Source organism: Chlamydotis macqueenii, chromosome 15 (assembly GCF_036417535.1).
Source record: "Chlamydotis macqueenii isolate bChlMac1 chromosome 15, bChlMac1.mat, whole genome shotgun sequence".
Taxonomy (NCBI): Eukaryota; Metazoa; Chordata; class Aves; order Otidiformes; family Otididae; genus Chlamydotis; species Chlamydotis macqueenii.
Genome location: NC_141570.1, coordinates 5,601,992 through 5,623,265, shown reverse-complemented (window position 1 = coordinate 5,623,265; position 21,274 = coordinate 5,601,992). Strand labels below are relative to the sequence as shown.

Genomic DNA, 21,274 nt, shown 5'->3' with positions numbered 1-21,274 from the left:
GTGGATGTTTATGCTCAGGCCTCTTACATGCCCTTTAAAAATCACTCATAGTAGTCACCAGAAAAGACAAAGATCTGAGACACAAGCAAGCTGTTACAAGAGTGGGTTTAATTACATTTTTATGCTATTTCACCTGCAATTTTGAGATTTAATGAAGAAAGAGTGGTGATTCAAAGCCAGGGTGCATCCAGACCACGTATTTTCCAACTGACAGAATGCACAGAAGCAAGCGTGACTCAACTTCACAGCCTCTCCCCCAGAAGCTTGCGCTTGGGCTCATCCCTCCGAACCCCCCTCCCTCCCAACACCCCAGCTCTTGGAGTATCGCTGGGGTACCCTCCTTTCCAGACCCAGCGTGTGCCAGGGAAGGTCAGCCCACCGAGGTGCGGGGAGCTTCCCTCCATGCTGCCTTCAGAGACAAAACTTGCTGCTTCCTCTGAGCTGAGGGCCAGGAACATTGCTGTAACCTCTTTGCACCAAGAGGTTTTTAGGACTGACTAGTGCTTTCATTACTCATCCCTCTTCTAACCTATTTTTAACACTGTTGAGCGTCCTGGATCTCCAGTGGGAAAGCATTAAGAACCATTAGCAAACAGTTTGTGCTATTCCAGCTTTGCTTTCCAGCCCTGGGGAACTCTTCCCAATGGCAAAGCGAGAGAAGCAAGGGAAATCCTATCTATATATAAACACAGCAAAGCATTTGCAGCTGGTGGTTAAGATACGGCAGTCAAATATTGAAAAATATTTACTTGCTCGGCACTTGAATTTTTTTCACTTACATAAATTCAGGTCCAGGGCCAACTGCGTATTGCTTTTGGATGCACCAGCATCCACAAAGGCAGCCTTAGTCTGCATGCACCTCGTGCTCTCCCTGTCCAGGGACATCTGCACAAGATATGTGATGCTATTTTATCACCAATTTGCATGCCTCAACTTGTTACGCATGGAAGTTACTTTCAGGCAAGGAGAACAATCCAAGATAAATTCATGTGGGAACCTCAAAAAGCAGAGCACAGAAACATCTAGGTACAGCACAACCATCCATCACCTTAATGTTTGCTCTGGAATGAATGCTGGTGCCCATCTTAAAAAGCAGCCTTGCAGCATGAGGAAGGAAGAAAAATCAATTTCTTTCTGAAATACTGACACCAGTCTCAAGTTTTGTCATATAGGGAAAAATCATTCCCATTAATTTCTGGAAAGTTTACCAATTTCTCCATCATGGGTTTGAAAACATGAAAATATTTAAACTCTGGGAAGACTCCTTCATCAGACGCAGATAGCTTAACCCAGAATCAAAGGCTCCACAGGCACAATGTAAATTCAAGCCATGTCCACAGTCAAGACAAGATCAAATTTAGCGCAAGAATAGAGATTCATTGGCATTTACTCAGACTTGTGGATTTTCCCACTTTCGAAAACTGAGTGAGTGACAGCTGCTAGAGAGAAAGGCCAGGCTGCTCCCGTTTCAGAATGCAAGAAGGGGGAATCTGCTTTATTTTCAACAGCATACAGGCACTTCCAGAAGTCCCACTCAGCTCAGAGCTTTTCAGTGGAGTTAACCAGTGACAAATCCTCACTACCACCCCTTTATCTTTCTTTCATTTGTTTTTAATTTTCTCCGATGCGTTATGTGATTGCCCGTAGAGCAGCGCGGCTATCACCGATGAGGACGTGTCTCACAGGGGCCCCATCTGCGAAGAGGACATGGCCGTGTGGAAAAGCTATTGCTGAACAGGAAACTATTGAATGGAGCAGAAAATGTATGTGTTGGGAAGATGCTATTAAGGGATCCAGATGGCATTGAGATGGTGTTAGGAGCAGAGCAGACAGAGTTCCAGCAAGTGTGACTAATAGGCATTGGCAAGGACATGAATTTCTTTTGAATTACTGTAACTCTACCCAGTCACTAAATCCACAGAAAACATTTAGGATTTACTGGGGTTGCAGTTTGACAGTAGAAAGAAAAAGTTCAGATTTGTTCCAGTTGAAAAGGTCCTTCAGCTGTTGCCACTGAAGTCTTTAGTGAAGTTCCTTTTAAATATATTACTTTTATTTATAGGCTCTGAAATACTAGTTTCTGCACAGCTATCACCTTCCCTCTAAAAGGTGCTAATGCCCACATGCTCTCTGCTTTGCTATAACCCACAGTGCATGAACTCAACAGTCTGACCACTTTTTCTCTTCATAAAATCTGCAGAATATAAACAAATATGATTTCAGAGGGAGCAGCAAGAAGTGTGAGAAATGACAGCATTAGCACCGGCTTTTATTGTCTGAAGAGAAATGATGATGCTGGGAGAGAGTTTCACATTTAAAGTTATAAAAGGTCTGACGAAAGAGCACTTTGTTCTCAAGAGAAGGAGGAAAAACTGATAAAGTCTTTCAAGTTTCTCGCTGCAAATTTACTTTCCATACTAAAGAAAAATGAGACAAAAGATATATTTTTAAAAGCTCTCATTCACTCACAGGAGGTGAATACAGATTCAAAGGATTAATATGGATTTTTTTTTTCTCCTTTATGTCTCTCCTGCTCTTGTTTTCAGAAGTTAGCTTCTAACCACAGCGCGTATATGGAAATGCCTAGAGGCTCACAGTCCATTCCTGCTCTGCGGACTCCCCTCACTGGCTTCTGCTGGTTTTCCTCTATTTCTCACATTCCTTCATGACAGCAGCTAACTGGAGAGGATGGGCTCAGCCCAGAAGAGCAGATGCATCGTACTGTAGGTTAAATGGATTTCAAAGCTCAAAATAAATTCCAGAAATGGAAATAACTTCCTCATAAGCTGTGGCATTTCTTTCCCTACTTTTCAATTTCAAAGTTTGCATTCTTCCCCTCGTTTTCTGCTGGAATTAATTTCTGGCAGCAGCCTGCAGAAGGAAGGAGTAACAGTGAAGCTCGTGTTGCTCGCTCCTCCTTAGTGGCTACGTAAAACTGAATAAACCGGTCCTGTTGAGGCCCACAAGGACACTGGAGGAGGACGAGCAAGCAGGCCTCATCCCTTCCCATACTCATCTCTATTCTCCTCCCTTCTGTTCTTTAATTCTACCCAATTTGCCTCTGCTGTACGGAGAGGACACATCCAGCTGAGCCAAGAGGAGTCTTCTGGTGTAGACCACAGCACATCCTTCCTGAATCCCAGGAAGGGGGAAGATAACAATTTATCCTTTGAGAAGGAGCCTCTACTGTGAAAAAAAAGACCCTGACCCAGTTTCTTGTCCAAGGCACAGAAAATGCCAGAAGACACAAAATAACCATATCCTTTGACTGGTTAAGTCTGGAAGCATAAGAAAAAAAAATCTTTATGGAGTAGATTCTACAATGCTTTACAGTCTGAGAAGACACTTGAAGCAGAAATAGTAACCAACAGTAAAGGAAAAGAACCAGGAACTGGCTTACCAGTTCTGCAGCAGAGAGACCTCCAGCAGAAAGAGAACATTTTGCACCAAGTCCTTTCCTGTTAGAGCTGAGCATTGAAAAGGGTGATTAAAAACAAACAAATCCATGATTTTTGGAATAGCTTTGTAGCCAAATGACTAGCATCAGGGCCTGGGACAAGTATTTAAATCAGCCATAACAGCAAAAAGTGATTCAGTAGAAAGCAACATTAAAAACAGCCTGGAATTAGATCCTGGGACTGTGGTCTCCGTGCACCCATAGCCTCAGGAGTATGTGGTACTGAAATAGGAAAGCAAAGAAAATATAAAATATCACTGTGAAACAACTGCAGAAGCTTAGTCTGTTTGCTGAAACAGTTTTCACTGTACTGCCTGTCACTGGAGAGTAGCTATGCACCATCAATGGCTTTACTGGGAACAGGCCTGCATTTCTGTCATACTTTGTGTGAAAGGTTTGACACAGTTTCATGAAAGGAGGAGAGAGATGAAATTAGTAGCCAAGGAAATTCTTTAAAAACAGAGAGAAAAATATTATCTAGGAGAGTTTAGAGCTACCTTTGAGCAGAACCAAACAGCACAATCCTGTAACAAGCAGGTACTTGTGAGCTCCACTTGTCCCTGCCCAGGAAATAGGTTTTAATTCAGGGCAAAGCCAGACACCTCTATCCCCCAGAGAGCCTTCGCAATATGAAGTGGTCCTGGACTACGTGGCAACCCAGTTGTCTTCCCCTACACACGCTGTTCCTGAAGCTGCTCAGTTAATAGATGGCAAATGCTGCTCAGTGAAGATAAACACCGAATAATAAGTCTTGGAGAGGAAAATAAAGGGACTGAACTTCTCCTACGTGAAAGGGTGCTGCAGCCCATACCAACCCAGGGAGGGAGAGACCAAGGAGGTACTGTAGAAATATTCTGAAAACCTTCAGCTCCCAGAAGACAGCAAACAGGATGCTGGCTTTACTGATAGAGAAGCATATTATTAATCAGGAGTGATGGCTCTACTGCTGCTGAGGAGGTGCTGAATACTTCTGCTGCAGTATAAGCATCAGGTTTCAGAGGGTCTAGTGTGCCTTAGCAAAGGAAAAACCTGAACAAGCTCAGTTCAAACAAACATCCACAACACGCAAAAGCAGATGGAGATCGGTTTATTCCCCGGAAAAAGGGAAGCCATTGCATACTACCCTCTACCAGAATTCAAACATGATAGAATAAAAAAGGGAGATGTATGCCTTGGGTCTTCAGAACTATTACACCACCTTGAGGGAAGTATAGGAGTGAGTCTCTAAGATTAGGTGTGTACAGCCCTAAAACATATTGAGATAGCTTAGCTGAACATGTGTTACGTTCAAACACTTCCCCTCTGCTATGAAGCTGGGCTTTCAAAGCCGTAAACAAGCTCCAGAGGCAAAGCACCAGAGCAAAGTCATAACATACAGGCCAGTAATTTCTGCTTTCTGAGAAATTCTACTTGCTGCAAAATCCTGCTCTCAGTCCTAAGAGGCAGTAACGCTTTATAGTGATGGAGCTGAAAATATAAAAGAATTAAGAAATGAAACTCCAGCCAAAGTCTTACATCAGCTGAGAATAAACCACTCAGCCTGTCAAGATCTGATTTGCTCAGTTTAAATAAAAGGAACTTTATTAAACGTCCAGAAACAGATGAACTTTTCTGTGCTCAGTATTTATTGTGTCACCTGCTTCGCAATGGAAGCTGTAAATGCTTTAATAAATGCATGGAAAGGTTGTCTAGCATCACTGTAGCTTTTGTAAATGCTCGTGTATTCTCTGCTGAAACACTGTTTTGTAACTTCTCTTTCACTGAATCACAACAGGTATCCCTCTGCCATCTGCAGCAATGCACGAGGGGAAACATCCCTCTTTTATCTCCAGTGCTACATGCACATCAGTATTACAAAAGCTGGATTCTAAACCTCTTTACAAACATGCCAACAGATCCCGTGTTTACAGTCGAGATTTGGTCAAAACAAGAAACAAACAGCAATGCTGTTTCCACAGGAAAGAGTCAACAGGGGGAATAGTGATGCAGGAGCCAGTCTCATGAATTAACTAAGAGCACGAGACCCCAAACAGTAAAAGAAAAGAGCCTGCAGCCTCCCAAAAGATAGAAAAACTTAAAGCTTCTAAATGCAGGAAAGACTGGGGCTGAGGCTTTCTGTTAATGCTTCATAGATTTCTCATGTCCATAAAAGCCGGTGGGAAAGCAAAAGGTGTGCTTGGGAAAAGAACGTCCTACTTCAGAAATAAAAGGAAAACATGTTCTGATCGATGCTACCATGCTGTTCGCTGAGTAGCAGGCAGCCTATGTACACAGGCAGTCTATACACATACACCTTTTCAAGCGTTGTAACATGGGGAGGTCCTGTACCTGGTGCTCTACCACGAGACGGCAATAACCAGTGAGACTACCCTTGGCATTTCCCTTTTCATGAGTTCTACTGAAAATAGCAGAATCTTCTCAGCCTTTCCCTTGCTTTGCCTACCTGAGCATGTCAACCTCCTCCTTGGTGATGACAGTACTTTGCTCAGCTGTGCACTCTTGAGACTTCAGGACGTTCATCTCCACCTCCAGCTGCAGAAAAGAAAAAGGCATTAGTTCCTCCAGTCCAGGGGGACGCACAAACAGCAAAGGGAGGAGGAGGAAATAATGATGTTCTGCAAAGATCAACTCTTCACGTGTTGAATGTCAAAAGTGTCATTAACCCTGCTTCCCTTTGCAATCCCTTTTACCTTCCCCAACATTTTCTGCAAGGTAGATGGGGAACAGAAAGTTCATTGTTTCTAAGCAAAGCTTATAGTTCTCTTCCAGATAATTCCCCAACCTGTCCCCCATGGATAATGGGATGCAGAGAATTATCTATGTGGTATTAGGAGCTCGTTGGTACCCGAGATTCAGTATTTGACAGTTCAACCTCATTTAGCTTCATTTCCTCCCCAGACGAGATGAACCACAGGATTATGCTGTCTTGTCCAGGATAACTCTGAGACACATACAATGAATTCAAAAGTCTGGGGAATATTTCCAGCACTTGCCAATATACACTTCTAGCTCAAGCTGCTCAGGTAGGTCTGGTGGGACAAACAATTATGAACACTTTCTGCCTCTGGCCTTGCTTGGGAAAGAACTCACAAGAAAGTACCTCAAAACTCTGCAGATGTGAAAACTTCTTACCCAGACTCCACCACTCCCAGACTCCCTGACTTACGGGAATCTGTATCCCTAATTCAACTATCAAGACAATGCACAGATTGATAAATGACATATGTTAGTTGTTTCTAAAGCCCTCAGAAAAGGATTTATTATGAAGTGTAAGCAGAAACAACTATCTTGAGGATACTCAAACTTCTCCAGCACCATCTCCCAGCGTAGACATCCCTCACACTCATCCTTCAGATTTTGGAGTTCCTTTTGACATCTGTCTTTTAGCACCTGGTGACTAATTCCCCTAACAAATCTATTGACAGAAACTATATTTTTCACTCAGGAGGAAAACAATAAGCAATCCAGTCCTAATTGTAATGCAAAACTTATGACCACAGAGACCTCGGTGCTCAGCATCAGGGAAATAATCCATTAATACACCGCCTCCTTCAACGGCACGGATTAGACTTGTAGAGCAAAATCCCATTGCAACAGCAAGCTTCCTGTAAAGACAGCAAGCTGTCAGAAACTCCCCAGTTTTAGAAGGAAGAGGAGGTTATTGACACATGCAATCATATTGCTCAGCCAGAGCTGAAATTTTGACACATTGCCTCTTTGCCCTTCCAGGCTCGCCAGTAAAGTCATAGAGCATGGCAGCACCAGTAGCAGGAAAGGGCAGAAAAGCGATGGTTTGATTATTCTCCCTCCCCTTTCTGATAGCACACAGGGACCAAGCAGAAGAGAGAGGGTAAAAAAAGAGATTTTAGCCAAATTTAACTCTGGCACCCCAAAGCCCTGCTTCCTCCCGGTGTCTGTCAAAAGGTATCCAGCGACCAAAAATAAGCAAAGGCCCGCCTGCACCATCAGGCTGTACAAACGTTAATGTATATTAGCTGCCTGATAAGATTATCACAGCCAGAAACGCTTCCCTCAATTTTCTGATTACTGAGCTTATCTCTCCTAGCTCAGCCCATCACAGATGGCTGGGGATAAAGCTAGTGCACCAGATAAATTCCAGGAATGAGAATAAAAGGTACTGGGATGAGGAGCAGGCTTCCATTCCAACCTACTTCTAGCAGGAAAACACATCATATCTCCCGTTTCTCATGTCTGCTGAAGCCTGGATGTACCTGCTATTTAAGAGTTTTTTGCTGGTTTCTGGACTGCATGTGGACAGCATTTGAAGACGGAAGGGCTGGTAAATATGTTATTTATCATAGGCTAAACGGGCTCAGCCTTGAGTCTGACTGCCACCTGCTCACCGACACGAGCAGATAAATCATGGCCACCTTCTCGGGGGAGAAGGGAGGACGGAGGGGATGGGCGAGTAATCTGCCGCTGTGATCTGTGGTCTTGTGTTGGCTGCACAGAGAGGAAAAAAATGGAGTGTGTAATGGGAAAAGGAGATGGAAGAGTGAATGCACACACGCTCAAGTGAATGCTGCTGTGAAGAGCACCAGAGTAGGTCTCCCCTGATATACAGCGGTGACAAACTATGGCCCGGTACACTCAGTAGCAGCGCGATGAGATTCTGCTGGGTTTCTAAGAATAAGCCGTTGAAGGAGAACGAGGAGGAAAAGACACAGGGACCATAAGGCCATTTTGTCATTTGTGTGTCCTCCCAATTTTCAAGCACCAAAACTGCCTGGACTGAAAATATGATGAGCCTGAGGTTCAGAAGGGAGAGAAGGGCACGATGCTCTCTTTACAGATGAAACTGGCTTGAGCACTTCAAAGTTGACACGGACCTGCTTCCCTCGACTAGGATTAAAATTACCGGAGAATTTCAAGTTCAGGCCAAGGCACAACTTTGTGCCACAGCAAATTAACGAACTTCATGGAAAAAAGAAACTAAAACAACTGAAGTATTAAATATTTCACTCAAAATAAGCTGCTTCTTTCCTCTAGTTCTTCAGGTTTTATTGAGGAAAACACCCCTGTCTGAGAATCTCACAGAGGATATTACAAATGTTATTTATGTCTTTTCCAGGGGAAAAAAAAAGTTAGTTGAGATAAGACAGAGGGGCTTTTTGTTGGGATCCAACTCTGCTTTTTGGAAGGCAGCACAGGGCAGGCAAAATTGGTCTTCAGGAAACAATAATGAAGAGAACAGCAGAAAAGAGTAAAAGATAAGGAATTTGTTGATAAAACCTTCCTTTTACTTGCAGTTTCATCTGCTGGACAGTCTAAGCAGAACACGATCTCTCCAGCCTCCCATCAGACCCGGCACACTCGTACCAGCGTAACGCTGGGTTAGGCAGTGCCACTCCCCGCTCCTCCAGCAGTTCTGCACGTGATGCAGTCAAGGCAGAAATCAGAAAAAAAAGAAAGAAAAGTACTAGAACTGAATGAGGAAAATCAACAACAGGAAGTCAGTAAACAGGAGAAATACAACCTGTATTCTACATAATTTTCTGTGCTATGTGCAAGCCGAAGAGGTGGGGAGGTTACCGAGACCATTCCCTTTGGCACAGCTTCTCAGGACAGCACTGGGGAGCGAGTGGTTAACATGAAATGACTCACCATGGTGGCAGTTTGTCCCTTCCTATCCATTTGTCCTCTCAGTACCTGTGGCATAGAATGGCCTCAAGAAGAGCTAAGGAGAGGAAGAGCCAATCTCCTCTTGCTGTTCTCTGCCTAATTCCCATCACATCCATTTTCCTCAATTAATTTCCAGTCCTATAGTCTCTCCTGTTCACCAGATGCCACTTTCAGCAGGCATTTTCTGCTTTTTGGCCTAACTCAGTATTCCTCTCTAAACTCTTTCAATTTTTATCAATAAATTCATATAACTGGCTGAGTTAAACTTTTATTACTTTGAATACATTAGACTAGTAGAAGCCATTACCTAGCACAGAGGGGAAAAGAGCTGCTCAAATTACAGCTCATTGCTGTATTCCCCCATTCAGTGCCAAGTGACCTAGGTCAGGCTTGGATCCTTCAGCTCTCTTTTATGTTGATCTGGCTTTTTTAACTACCATCAAGAGCAGAGAGAGAACATCGTCCTGAAATACAGCACGGCATCTCTTACCCTGTAACTTTCACAAGAGGAGCTCAGTACCCACAACTCCTGCAGGAGCTTCAGGGTTAATATCGCTCAGGATCAGACCCTCAGCAACACCCTCACTGTACAGAACACATTAGCAACTTGAAAAGAAACGAAGCCATTACTTCAACATTTTTAAAAGTTACCCAAGGTTTTTACTACACTAGAAAAGGCGGAACAATGAGCAATCTCAGAGCCCCTGACTTGTGAATAAAACACGTAAACAGGTACTTAACATTTTGACTGTGTGATGTTCTCTTCTGGAGCCTCTTGCTCTCAATCTAAAATGATCCTGTTTATCCCAAATATTTTCTACTCTCTTTCACTTCATAAGCACGAATTTCAGTCCAGCTTTAGTACTCTCAATAGAAAGTGATCGGAACACACCCAGTATATACAGTAATTTTAGACTATGCACCTCCACAAATATGCAAGTACCCCAAAACATGAAATGCAAATACTTTTTCCAAAACAAATCCTGTCATCATTATTTACAAACTGAGAAAGAGAAGAAGGATAGATTTTCATCTAGTGTTTAATTGAATGAAATATCGTTCTTCTTCCAGCCTTGCTTTTAAACCTGCCTGGACAGGATTTCAAGATGGTGGTTCTCCTCCGAGTGTTAATGACACAACAAACACCCACAGCAGTGTAAGAAATATGTTCCTTGCTGGTTCTCTCTTCCCTAGGAATTATTTAAAGATATATGAGATGACAGGAGAAACAGAAAATTATAATTCATCTCCTGACATCTAGAAGAAACAAACCTTTACTCTAAAGAGCTAATTTTCTTGGTGTATTTCTGGCATTTGTCATTTCTGACCAATATTTGTCCCCTCGAAAACAAGTACTCTAAGCCTCCGCAATGCCACTGGCCCTCTGTTCCTCCCACTTGAAACCTTCCCACGAGGTTTCAGTGCTCGTGAAGGCAAGCCTTTCCAAAGTGTCCTACTGACCACTACTGTCCCCATCCCATCTTCAGAATGAGCCTTATTGTGGGGCTTAAACTTCTTAATCAAATCAATCCCTCTTTAAAAAGACATTTACGAATTTCTGAAAATTTTAACAAGCTAAAATAATGACCAATCTTTGGTGATACGTCTCATTTTAGGCAGTAAAGTACAAAAAGGACTCAAAATCTGAATTATTTCAACCCACTATTAAAGGCGGGAGTTGCATGTTGGAAAAGGGGCCGGTTTATTCTCCCACACGATGTACACGTATTCCACAGAACATATGCTGGAGACATACAGTTATTATTTGAATAATGAGTGCATTTTAGTGAGGGGCTGATACAGCAATCTTATCCTGATGAAGTGTGCCTGCACGTCATTCGGCATTCTTGGAACTGTAAAAAGCAGGAAATGCTGAATCCATTATAAATGTCTAAAGGTTTATTTAACAATGGGCTGATGCAACATCCTTTCAAAGGCCTTCCTCAGCAAAAGAGCCGATTTTAAAAGGCAGAGATAAATAGAAACTGAATTGCATCGAGCCAGCATTGGAAGGTGAATGGAGAGGCTGTGTTTGACTACAAGTCTCAACACAATTCAAGAAGCTATTTACATGCATAAATATTTAAATGTATGAAAACCAAGTAGACTTGGAAAGGAAGCGTGTACACTAAAATAGACAAGAACAGAGAAACGGGACCCTGAGTACGACCCATACACCGAGGCTGGAAAACAGGCAAACTACAGGAGCTTGATACACCAGTTATTCTACACCGACGCTATTTGTGCTTCTCTCCAAAGGATGCAGCAGCGACTAAGGATCCTAGCTGCCTCTGTTCCCACAGAGTGGCGTGGCAAGCTTGGTGACCTCCTGTTGTCTACCAGCTTATAAATCTGGTGTCAGGACAGAAATCCAACACACATGAATACCAGTAAGTTTAATTTGGGTGTCCAACAATACTACAAGGTAGTAAGACCCCATGCTGAGCACTTTCAGAGATCATTCTGCTCTGCAAAAGCAGCATCACCTCTTCTGTATGTCCAACCCAGTGACACGCGGAAGGGCTGTGTTCCCCTAAAACATCTGTAGAGAAGCACACATGGGGACTAAACCTCATCAGATTTCTTAGTGAACTTCACTCTTCTTCAAAGAAATAGCATGATACTTGCAAAACAAAGTATTACTTGCCGTTTAGAAACAGGCTAAGCTGCCCAGTATTAGTTGGTATGTTTTCTTGGGAAAATTAATCCTTGATGCTATTGTGTAACAAAAGCAATAAACTCAAAGAAAATCAGATATTCAATAAGAGGCAGTTGAGAACTACCTATTCCCACTTGGTCAAGGCAAAAAACCATTTTTTTTTTTCCTCTTTAAAGACAAAGGCTAGTTGGATCAGAGTTGCTGGTCTCTATGGGTTGTCCACCCTGTAACAAACCTGGTGTGCTTTTATCACTGAGAAGACAGGGCGAGAAGCAACCTTCCAGCAAACAGTTTCCTAAAAACGTACTCATGCATATATATTATTGTAGATACACACAAACTGGAAAACAGACATATGCTGACTTCTGCTTCTCTCCAATACAGTCTGGATTGTGGCTTTTCTCCTCCTGTTGCAGTAAAAAGAGAGCAATTTTTCAAGTTTATACCGAATGTCATTCTATTTCATTTCCAAATATAATCTCCCAGAGAGAAGGTTCGCTTGCCCTATTTCCACTCTCGAAAGTTAATACACAAATTTATATTCCTTTCTCCCACTCGCTCTCCTAAATTAAGAGGCGTAATTACTAGGAACGCTTGCTACAAACGAATAAAGTGCCGAGGGAGAAGGAGCTGTCACCGCTGGACGTCTGCGGCAGCCACCCTCCTCTCTCTCTCATCCCCAGAGGACCCTGCTTATGAGGCAGTTTCCATCTTTCCTATTAGCAGGGGTGGCTCACACACCGGAGCAGACACCAACCCCTCCCCTTTCCAGGCAGGACAATCATAAGGAACAAAATTACAAAATTAAACTTCAGCCTGCCAAGGAGCCATCGGTGCTTGCAAAGATCATTCCTCTCAAATTCACCTTTTGTCTCTCCCTGGTCTGCTGACCTCTCAGGCACCGTCAGGATTCCTCAATGACAGCACAGAAACTCAGATCCGCGATCTGAAAATTCAGCCCCAGTCTCATCCCTCTCCCCCCTCCCCATCTCCAGCACCCTCTCAAAAGGAAGATTGATTATTATAATCAGACTTAGCTCTGACACAGCATTTGCATTTTCAAAGCACAGCATAGTCATTAACTAATTCATCTACCCCAAGGGAGCCCTAACGAGCTTTCACCTCTCTCCCCTCTGATTCCCAATCTGCAGACAACCCACAGCTTTCCTTCAAACACCTCCCCTCCACACTGTGCTGCACAAGCGCAACGTGGTGAAACGCCAGCCAAGCTCAGCGAGCCAAATTCGGCCCCGCTGCAAAGAAACACAGCTCTGCTGCTACCAGCTGAAGAGGACAAATGCACAGACACCCCATTTAAACTAGTTATTCTAAGGTTTCCATATGTAATCGCAGTGGTATAGGGTATTAGAGGAAACAGTTTCTGTTCTGCAAAATAAGGCCAACGCCACAGGGGTCCCAAAATTATCATACTCCCAGACAAGCAGCATCAACCACGAGCTTGAGCTGCATGCCCAGCTGCAAGGATGTGCAGAAGGAAGCATCATCACATCGCACCCTCCAAATCCCCAGCCTCCTCCTGCACAGCCCAACAAGCTCAGATGCTCACACATTGCCTTCTTCCCCACACACCTACCTACTCAGGACTCAGCCTCCTGCCCCTCTTTAAGTCTCATCTCACCCCCCCAACGCTGCCAGATGCTGACCCTCTCCACTCACCCACCTCCCATCCCATCCCAGCAGAACCGCAGAGCCCTGTGCTCGCAGGTGCTCCCCACAACAGCAGATCATTGTTGATGGGCAATAATGTCTAACTGGAAGTGCTGAACCCGTATTCAGATCATTCATTTCAAATACTCCTGCCTGGAATACTTAAGAGAAACAAATCAGGAAAATATTTATTTTCTCTCTTGCTTTTTAATCTACAGCAAATAGCGTCGTTACTTGAATAGGTAGGGATGAGGTGACAGTTCTGATACCGTTACCCTGCAGCAACGCACTAAGGACCAGGACTGGGTATCTCCATTGGGGGTGCAGAAGGGTGGGCAAAACCCTGCAGCTCTGAACAGCCCGAATGCTCCAGATGACCCATTTAGTGCAACGTTTGGGGCCCTTTTTACCCACAAGGGGTATATACCAAACCATGCGCTGGCTCTGGAAGGAGCTTGTCCTTCTGTTTGAAGGACAGATGCTCTGCTGATGCCACAGCACATCTGAAGGCAACTGGTCACCAGCACAGACTCCACATCAACAAGTAATGTGCAACACCAGTCATCACATGGGTACCAACTTAAGATGGCTTTGACTGTTTTGTTTTCTTGAGCTTTGTTCCCCACTTCTTGTTGCATTTATTTCTTTGCGGTACTCTGGGATGGGTACAAGATGTGACAGTATGGAAATAAGCACTACCGGCCATTTCAGCACGACAGAAGCTGGCTCAGAGCTCAAGATGAACAAAACTGGAAAGCTTGAGGGGGAGAGGTGCAAGTATCCTGTGCAAGAGATCCACTGGGCAAGGGAACGGGAGATGTTAATTTAAACCCACGGCTTTATTCGAGTACCATTACATATTTCAACCCTCACTTCCAGAGGAAGGAACAGATGAGGAATCTCTTCCTCTCCACCTTGCTGCAGCCCTGTCCAGTCCACGCTCCCAGGCGCTGCTGTGAGACATCACCACTGCCACACGACAGCTGAAATCCTTGACAACTCCACACCCAGAACACCTCTCTCCGCTCTAACACCTCATTCTGAAGAAGGATGACCTCATTTCCATGTTCACTCAGCTCAGAGCCTCTCTGCTGTTATCAGTCTCACTCCACCACTTTCACCAGTGTGTAGATGACTGTTTCCTTTAATTACTACTGAAAGCTCCTCCCACCAGGGAGAGCAAAACAGCTGGTGTCCACCGAGAGAAGGAAACTCCGGAGTAATTAGCCTTAAATGTCTGACACCTCCTACCCATTACTCCTGGTTAGAACAGCAAAACACAGAATAACAGTCTCTGTAGGGAACCTGTCAAGGTGTCGGACTGAATCTGCCGCACCCTGCGCAGTGTGGCTGCAGCACTGGCGCAATGAAGTTGTCTGCTCTCAAGAAGAGCATCGCACAGGTCACTTCTTTCACGCAGCAGCAGGCACTTTCACTAGAAGCAAGTGTTCCAGCAGCTGTAATTCACAGGCAGAGCAACAAATAAACCCACAAAGATGTCATACCTTCTCTGTACAAAGTTGGAACACAGTTGCCTGAAAATACACCCTCGAGGAGTTTCTGAAGCATCCAGTCAGGAATTTCTCATTAAACGTTGGCTTGTAGTCTCACCTCTCACCTCCTTATCAGTTTTCTTGTTGAAAAATCATCACATAATAAAGTCAGAGAAGAATCTGTGCACTTTACCGATCACCTAGGAAGATCAACGAGGGAAGGAAAGAGTTCGCCACAACTGGCAGCGCAGTCTTCTGGCAGAGAAGGGGAGGGTGACCAGGGGCCAGCGGAGCTTCATGTGCAAGGCGCTTTCTGAACTCCCACAGATGGGAAATGAGGATGGGGCAAGGGATCCAGCTATGGGAAAGCAGCAGCTCTCTCCACAAAGCCTCACAGCTGCTTCCAAGGACACAGTAAATCCTTGAAGTAGTCTTGTTCCCCAAGCCCTTCTCCAAAGAACAGGCTAGGAGCAACAGATTTAAGGGTTTCTAGTGAAATGACCCATCCTGAGGCCCTCCTGCAACGACAAGCAGTGGGCTTTTAATGCATAAGAACTGGGAAATATCTCTTCTTGCACCAAAAAGCACAGGTTACAGGGCCCTGGCAAGGCTGCTCTGCCCATTATAGCCTCTCAGGATGATGCCTGTGGTGCCCTTCAGTTGCCAGCAAGCAATGACAGAATCAAAAGCAAAAAGCAATTCCCTCTCAAATACCATACGTTCAGTTCTGGTGCCAAAGCAGAAACCTGGCATTTTAACCTTTGGTGAACATGTTCCTGCTGCCACCAACAATAAACTCCGAGGTCCAGCTCAGGGGGGAGGGACGGTGTAATAGATGTGCGGCGGATGACATTAGCACTGAACACAGCATCAACAGGACAGGGCCTGGCAGGAGCTCGATTTTATACACCAGTCTTTAGAGGTTAATGAAATATTCATAAATAAGTTAAAATTCTCCTGACAAGCTAGATCCTGTAATACAACAAAGAGTTGTCAGCCTCAATTAAGTGATTCCAAAGAGGTAGGACACTGACATTCATTATTTACCAAGAGGTCATAGGAAAAATTCAGCTCTATGATCTTCTCTCTGTGGATAAATCAGGTTTTACAGCTCCTGCTGCAGGACTCTGCTGCCCTGACAGAGCAGCTCAGAGAAACCCCAGCCTGACACCACTGCTGCCTACCCCCAGCATCCAACAGCCAGAAGCAAAAACCACTGGGAACAAGCTCGTCTAAGGGCATTGAGAGACACAAAAAGATCGAAAGCAAAACAAATAACATAGCAAGCTCATTAGGCTGTTAGTGCAAGGACTAAGACAGTCTTGAAACTTCATGTTTTTCAAGCCTTCATCTCCCTTTTCATACACACAAAGTCAGCCCTCGGCAAGAATAAAAGTATCCAGCAACCTTTAATCTGCAGGCATGTCCACTGAACATTCCCTCAATGCCCACCTAGATCCCATAGCTAGAGATCTTCTTATCCTTTCTCGTGCTCAGGATAAACTGTGCCTACAGAATCGCAATTCTCGGATCAGATCTCTCGGGATGGTCCTCTTCTGACGCAGGTACAACTTCCCAAGACTGCAGAAGCAGGAGGAAACTGGTCTCTGTCCTTATTACAAGCAAGTTGGAGATTAATGATTACTTTGTCCCATCCTAACATGACTGTTTAACAGACCAAGTCTTCCTTTCCCTCTCTGGACACGCACTGGAAGCACATGTTCATTCTACAGCTTCTCCAAGTTGTCTTTTATGCAAGGCAGAAAAAAGGAGCAGAAATGACTGAACCCTAGAGGTAGCCAGGACCTCTCACCTGATTTTCCCCTACCTCTCTAAGTGCTGAACATAGCAGAGAGCCCCTGCACCTTCCAGGAAATTTTAGTTCAAGTAAATTGAATCATGGGAGTCTGAAGCAGCCCATAAACTTCTTGCAGGCTCTGTGAGGGTGTATGTAGCCTGGAAAAGCACAACACTTGAATGTATATTAATAATGTCTTTTGTACCTCAATGCTGTGGCTACTGTAATAAGGTCTCTGATAATATCCCTGCTCCACTCATTTTATTTTACCAGGTAACTCAGTATAACTCAAATTTTACAGTAACAACAGCAACACTGACAACAGGACCACTCTAATCACAGCATTGTAGTGTCCTCTGCACAGGAAAACAACCCACCTTTCTCCTCTGCTTAACAACTGAAGGGGGAAAAGCCCTACCTCTTCCTTTCCCCCAGTTATTTCCCCCCAGTTCTAATCCTGCACTGCAAAGGTGAAAGCACATTATCAACTCTTGGCCTATTTCCAAGTTGAAACGTGGCGTGCTCGCTATCATCCTTTTTACCAGAAGGCAGCCCATGCGGTTTGTCAGTACCACTCAGGTTTTACAGGAACACCTGTAGCATGGAGGCTACAGGTCATCGTCCACACATCCCATCTGAGCTGCAATTGCTGCTCAGTTTTGGGTCAGACTATTTTCCCCGCACTTCGGCAGTACCTGTCCCACGGGGATCCCAGAGAGAGGAGCAGCAAGGCAGCTCTCCACTTTTGGCAGCTACGTTTCTGCCTTGTGAAAGTCCTAACCGCCTGTCAGCTGTTGTTGCCTTCAGCGAGGAAATGAGAACAGTCTTCTTGAAACCAAATGGTGCTGCAGAGTTCAATAAAACTTTCACGTTAATAGATACAACAGCAGGTTCATTTGTGTAATGGGACTTTTAAACAGACTGTTTATTTCTTTTTAATTTGAAGGGAATGTACTATTTGATCCCATGTGCCTGGCTAGATTTTTAAAACACAGATAAAACAGAAGAATTGACTCACTAAGTCTTTTTTTCTAACCTATTAAAATAGCATTGAGATATTCACATGCAGAAGTGTAACGTACTGGTCACCTCTCCAGTCGACAGGCAGTTTGTCAGCACTCATCTATCAAGATGCCAGAGCTTCCACTCTCTTACTTTGCTCAGTCACATGCAATAGATGCTTCTGATGTTGCCACAGTTTTGCTGGTTGAACATGAATTTTCCAAGAGGGAACGTGCAGCAGCTGCAACACAACCAACTGAGACCATTCATCATTCGCTATGCTAAGGGTGGTGGGGCGGGGAATCTTGTCTCTGTTCCTCGGAGTCCACTATATTCCTACACTATTGGGAACAGCAAGGGCTGATTTTAATGTACTTGTTTACAACAAGCACTGAGAGTGAGCTCTCAGCTAGGAAAAGGAGAAGAGAAAAGTAACTCAGAGTACTCCCACCCCTCTGTTCCAGGGTTTACCCTGGGGAACAAAAGCTCTACAATAAAAGCACAGGGAGAAAAGTCGAAACAGGGCATCGATGACTCCTGCACACTCACCCACCCTGTTCCAACAAATTACATTTCTAAATTAACAGGACCACATGATAAAGCGAAAAATAATACAAACATGGTGAAGTATATACAGAATAAACAAGCAACAAAAGGCTTTGCTGAAATAAAACTACCTAATAGAGAAAAAGATGTCTCAGACATTGATCATGAAAACATATTTAAAACAAACAAAACTCACTGAAGATCTTCAGTCAAGAAACATAAACACACAAACACAATTACTGATACCACAAAGCAGGGAGGCTTTATCACAGAGGAGCATAAATAGATGAGACAGAAGCAGCTAGCTGAAAACTGAAGGACCAGCAGGAGATTTGAAATGTAACAGTGCAAAGCCCACAACAGCCAGAACCTCTCCCACAAACTGAGTCTTCATCAGTCAGAAGCTAGAGAGGAGGACAAAGAGCTGGGGGGATTAACGGATCACGAGATGAACATCAGTGCCATGTGGCAGTGGAAATGCGTAATGTGATTCTGAAATGGAAGAGTTGAGCTATATCCAGGACAGAGAGGCACCTGCCTGTACTAGATGCTCCTGTAGAAAATACTTCCATACAACCTACTGCTGGAACGTCACCTGGAATGGTGTGACCACTCTGGTTACTCATCTTCAAAGGAGACACAGAAATATGGGAAGAGATTTAAAGAAAGCTGCAAGATTCATGAGGAGACTGAAGAGCCTGTTTTAAGAGAAGACTGCAAGAGCTTGATTTGCTTAACCCAGACAAATGAAATGCTGAGAGAGAACAATTGTTCTCTATAAATATGTCACAGCATAAATATGAGGGAGGAAGAACAGTCACTGTAGTTTAAGGAGAACATTAGCACAAGAAAAACATAGATATTAACTGCACATATATTTTCAGTTGGAATTGGGGAGATTTCAGCTACCAGAGCAGTCTTTCAATGACAGCAATGGGATAAACAACCTAAGCAGTTTCAAGACAAGCTTGATAAATTTATGAACTAAGATATATGCTACAATTGTCTTAGTTACCAAAGGACTGGACTTTACAATCTAAAAGCCCTCGTCCAGTCTTCTGTTACTATATCATTTCATTCTGGATCAGCTTTTTATGCTGTCTCTTTATAACCAGATTCATGTTTTTCAATCTGATTTGAGAACTGGATATTTCCCTAAAATTGCCTTACTAAACCATTGCTGTGTTCATGCTGCTGCCTAGCTGAGCGCCACGCTACTCATCTGTCTTGGCTTTGCTAGTCTCGCATAAAGTGTTAGAATAAAATCTGTCAAATGGTAAGGAGATTTGCTGTCATCTTGCTAAATCAATTTAGAAATTATGAAATACACTTTGGTAGATACACACTTCTTGCACCAGTCGTTCATCTCCTTTCCCTCCGAACCCGTTAGTTCTATACGTGTTCCGGCAAAGCTTCACTTTTATTTACAGCTACCATGGTTCAGTATTCTAATCCCACATTTAATTGCCATCCATTGTAGACAACACAGAGAATTTTCGCTAATGAACACCACTTTTGTTCCTGTGTCTTGTCCATTGTATTTCTTGCATATGTTTAGTAACTCTTACACAATAATTAAATTAGCTATACTGGCAAGTTATCCAGGGCAATTCTTTCCACCCTGAAGTTCACTTCTTTCATATTATCATTGGTATCACCTGTAAGGTGTAACAGAATTTTTACCCTTGCCAGGATACTCTTAAGTATCAAAAGTCACAATTCTTAAAAGCCTGGAGTTCTGATGTAACCACTAGAAAGTCAAGTCTTTCAGTAATAATGCAAATGTTTTGTGAACTGTGTGGGTCTCTTGTTTATGTATTGGTGTCTACGGCCATTTTACCAAACTCTAATTTTTTCATGTTGCCTTCCAGTTAACAGCAAGTTCCCAACTACATCACGCAGCGTGTTCTCTGAGTTGATTTCTTGCATGCATCCTCCCTTCTGTCTTCATTACTTTTCCCAATAACCACCGGTGCAGCTAGTCACCAACATTTAAGTTAATCCCGAACGTTTCAGTTTCATCAGGCTGAACACATGATTTGGCTCCTTAACGATTTCTGACCTGCTGCCCTCAAAAAAAGGTCTCCTTTGCAGCGGGTTAACAAACCCTCTTTGCAGAGGGTTAACAAACACTTCTAGTCAAGGCAAGCAGCACTCAGTATTTTCATTTTAAGGTGTCTTTATTTCTTCCATAAGGACACTCAATTTATTCCAGTCATTTTGTGATGGCTACATTCTTGGACTTCAAATCTGCTTTACCTCCCATCCTGCTAAGCAATTCTTCCAATTCTTATATCCATCCTTTTTAATCTGCTGGAGGGTGAAATATAATTTGTTCCAATGAGCAGTCTATAGATTTCAGAGTCTGCATGGGCCAAGCTGTCTTTTGAAGATGAAAGCCCAAAGATACCCAGAGCACCTCAGGGCAATGAAAACACAGGTGATACTTTTTTAATACTGAGCTGACTTCCCCAGGGATTAATGATGGATAAAAAAAAATCTTGACAAGAGCGCTCCCTGCTACAGAATCAGACTGAAAGAAAGTGTAAGATCAGGGATCACAGTCATTGCTTGGATGGCAAGCTTGAGCCAAAAAAAATTTCCTCCTGTCTGTGAAGGGAGATGAAAAATGCAAACGAAAATTAGAAAAACTAACACATCTGCTTTTCTCCCTCAAGTACAGGAAAAAAAATAATACAACAAACAAGTGTTTTCCACAAATAGTATTTTGATATGAGTAAAACTAGCTCAGCTCTATGCCAGTAGAGCATTAAAATAGAGTACCATAAGGAATAAGATTCTGGGGCCACAAAACAGGGAGCCATATGTGTGAACTCTACAAGCAACCTCTGGGCACATCCTGGGGAGAAAGATCTTGGAGCACTAGCCTCGATAAAGAAAACTTCCAGATTGTCAGAAACGCACACATGTTAAAAAAGAAACAAAAAAAAAAAAACCAACCAGTAAAGAAGTGTGCTTAGACACCAAAAAACCCCACCACAGTAAAA

The 21,274-nt window shown here is 43.5% G+C and overlaps 1 protein-coding gene across 1 annotated transcript in view; it reads right to left on the bottom strand.

Annotated features, from left to right (window-relative positions):
• MAD1L1 (mitotic arrest deficient 1 like 1) overlaps positions 1–21,274 on the bottom strand; it is a 366,820-nt gene that overhangs the window by 161,675 nt on the left and 183,871 nt on the right. Inside the window, exon 14 of the mRNA XM_086760107.1 lies at positions 5,901–5,989. Coding sequence (XP_086616233.1) covers positions 5,901–5,989 — 89 coding nt within the window. The remainder of the gene's footprint in view (positions 1–5,900; positions 5,990–21,274) is intronic.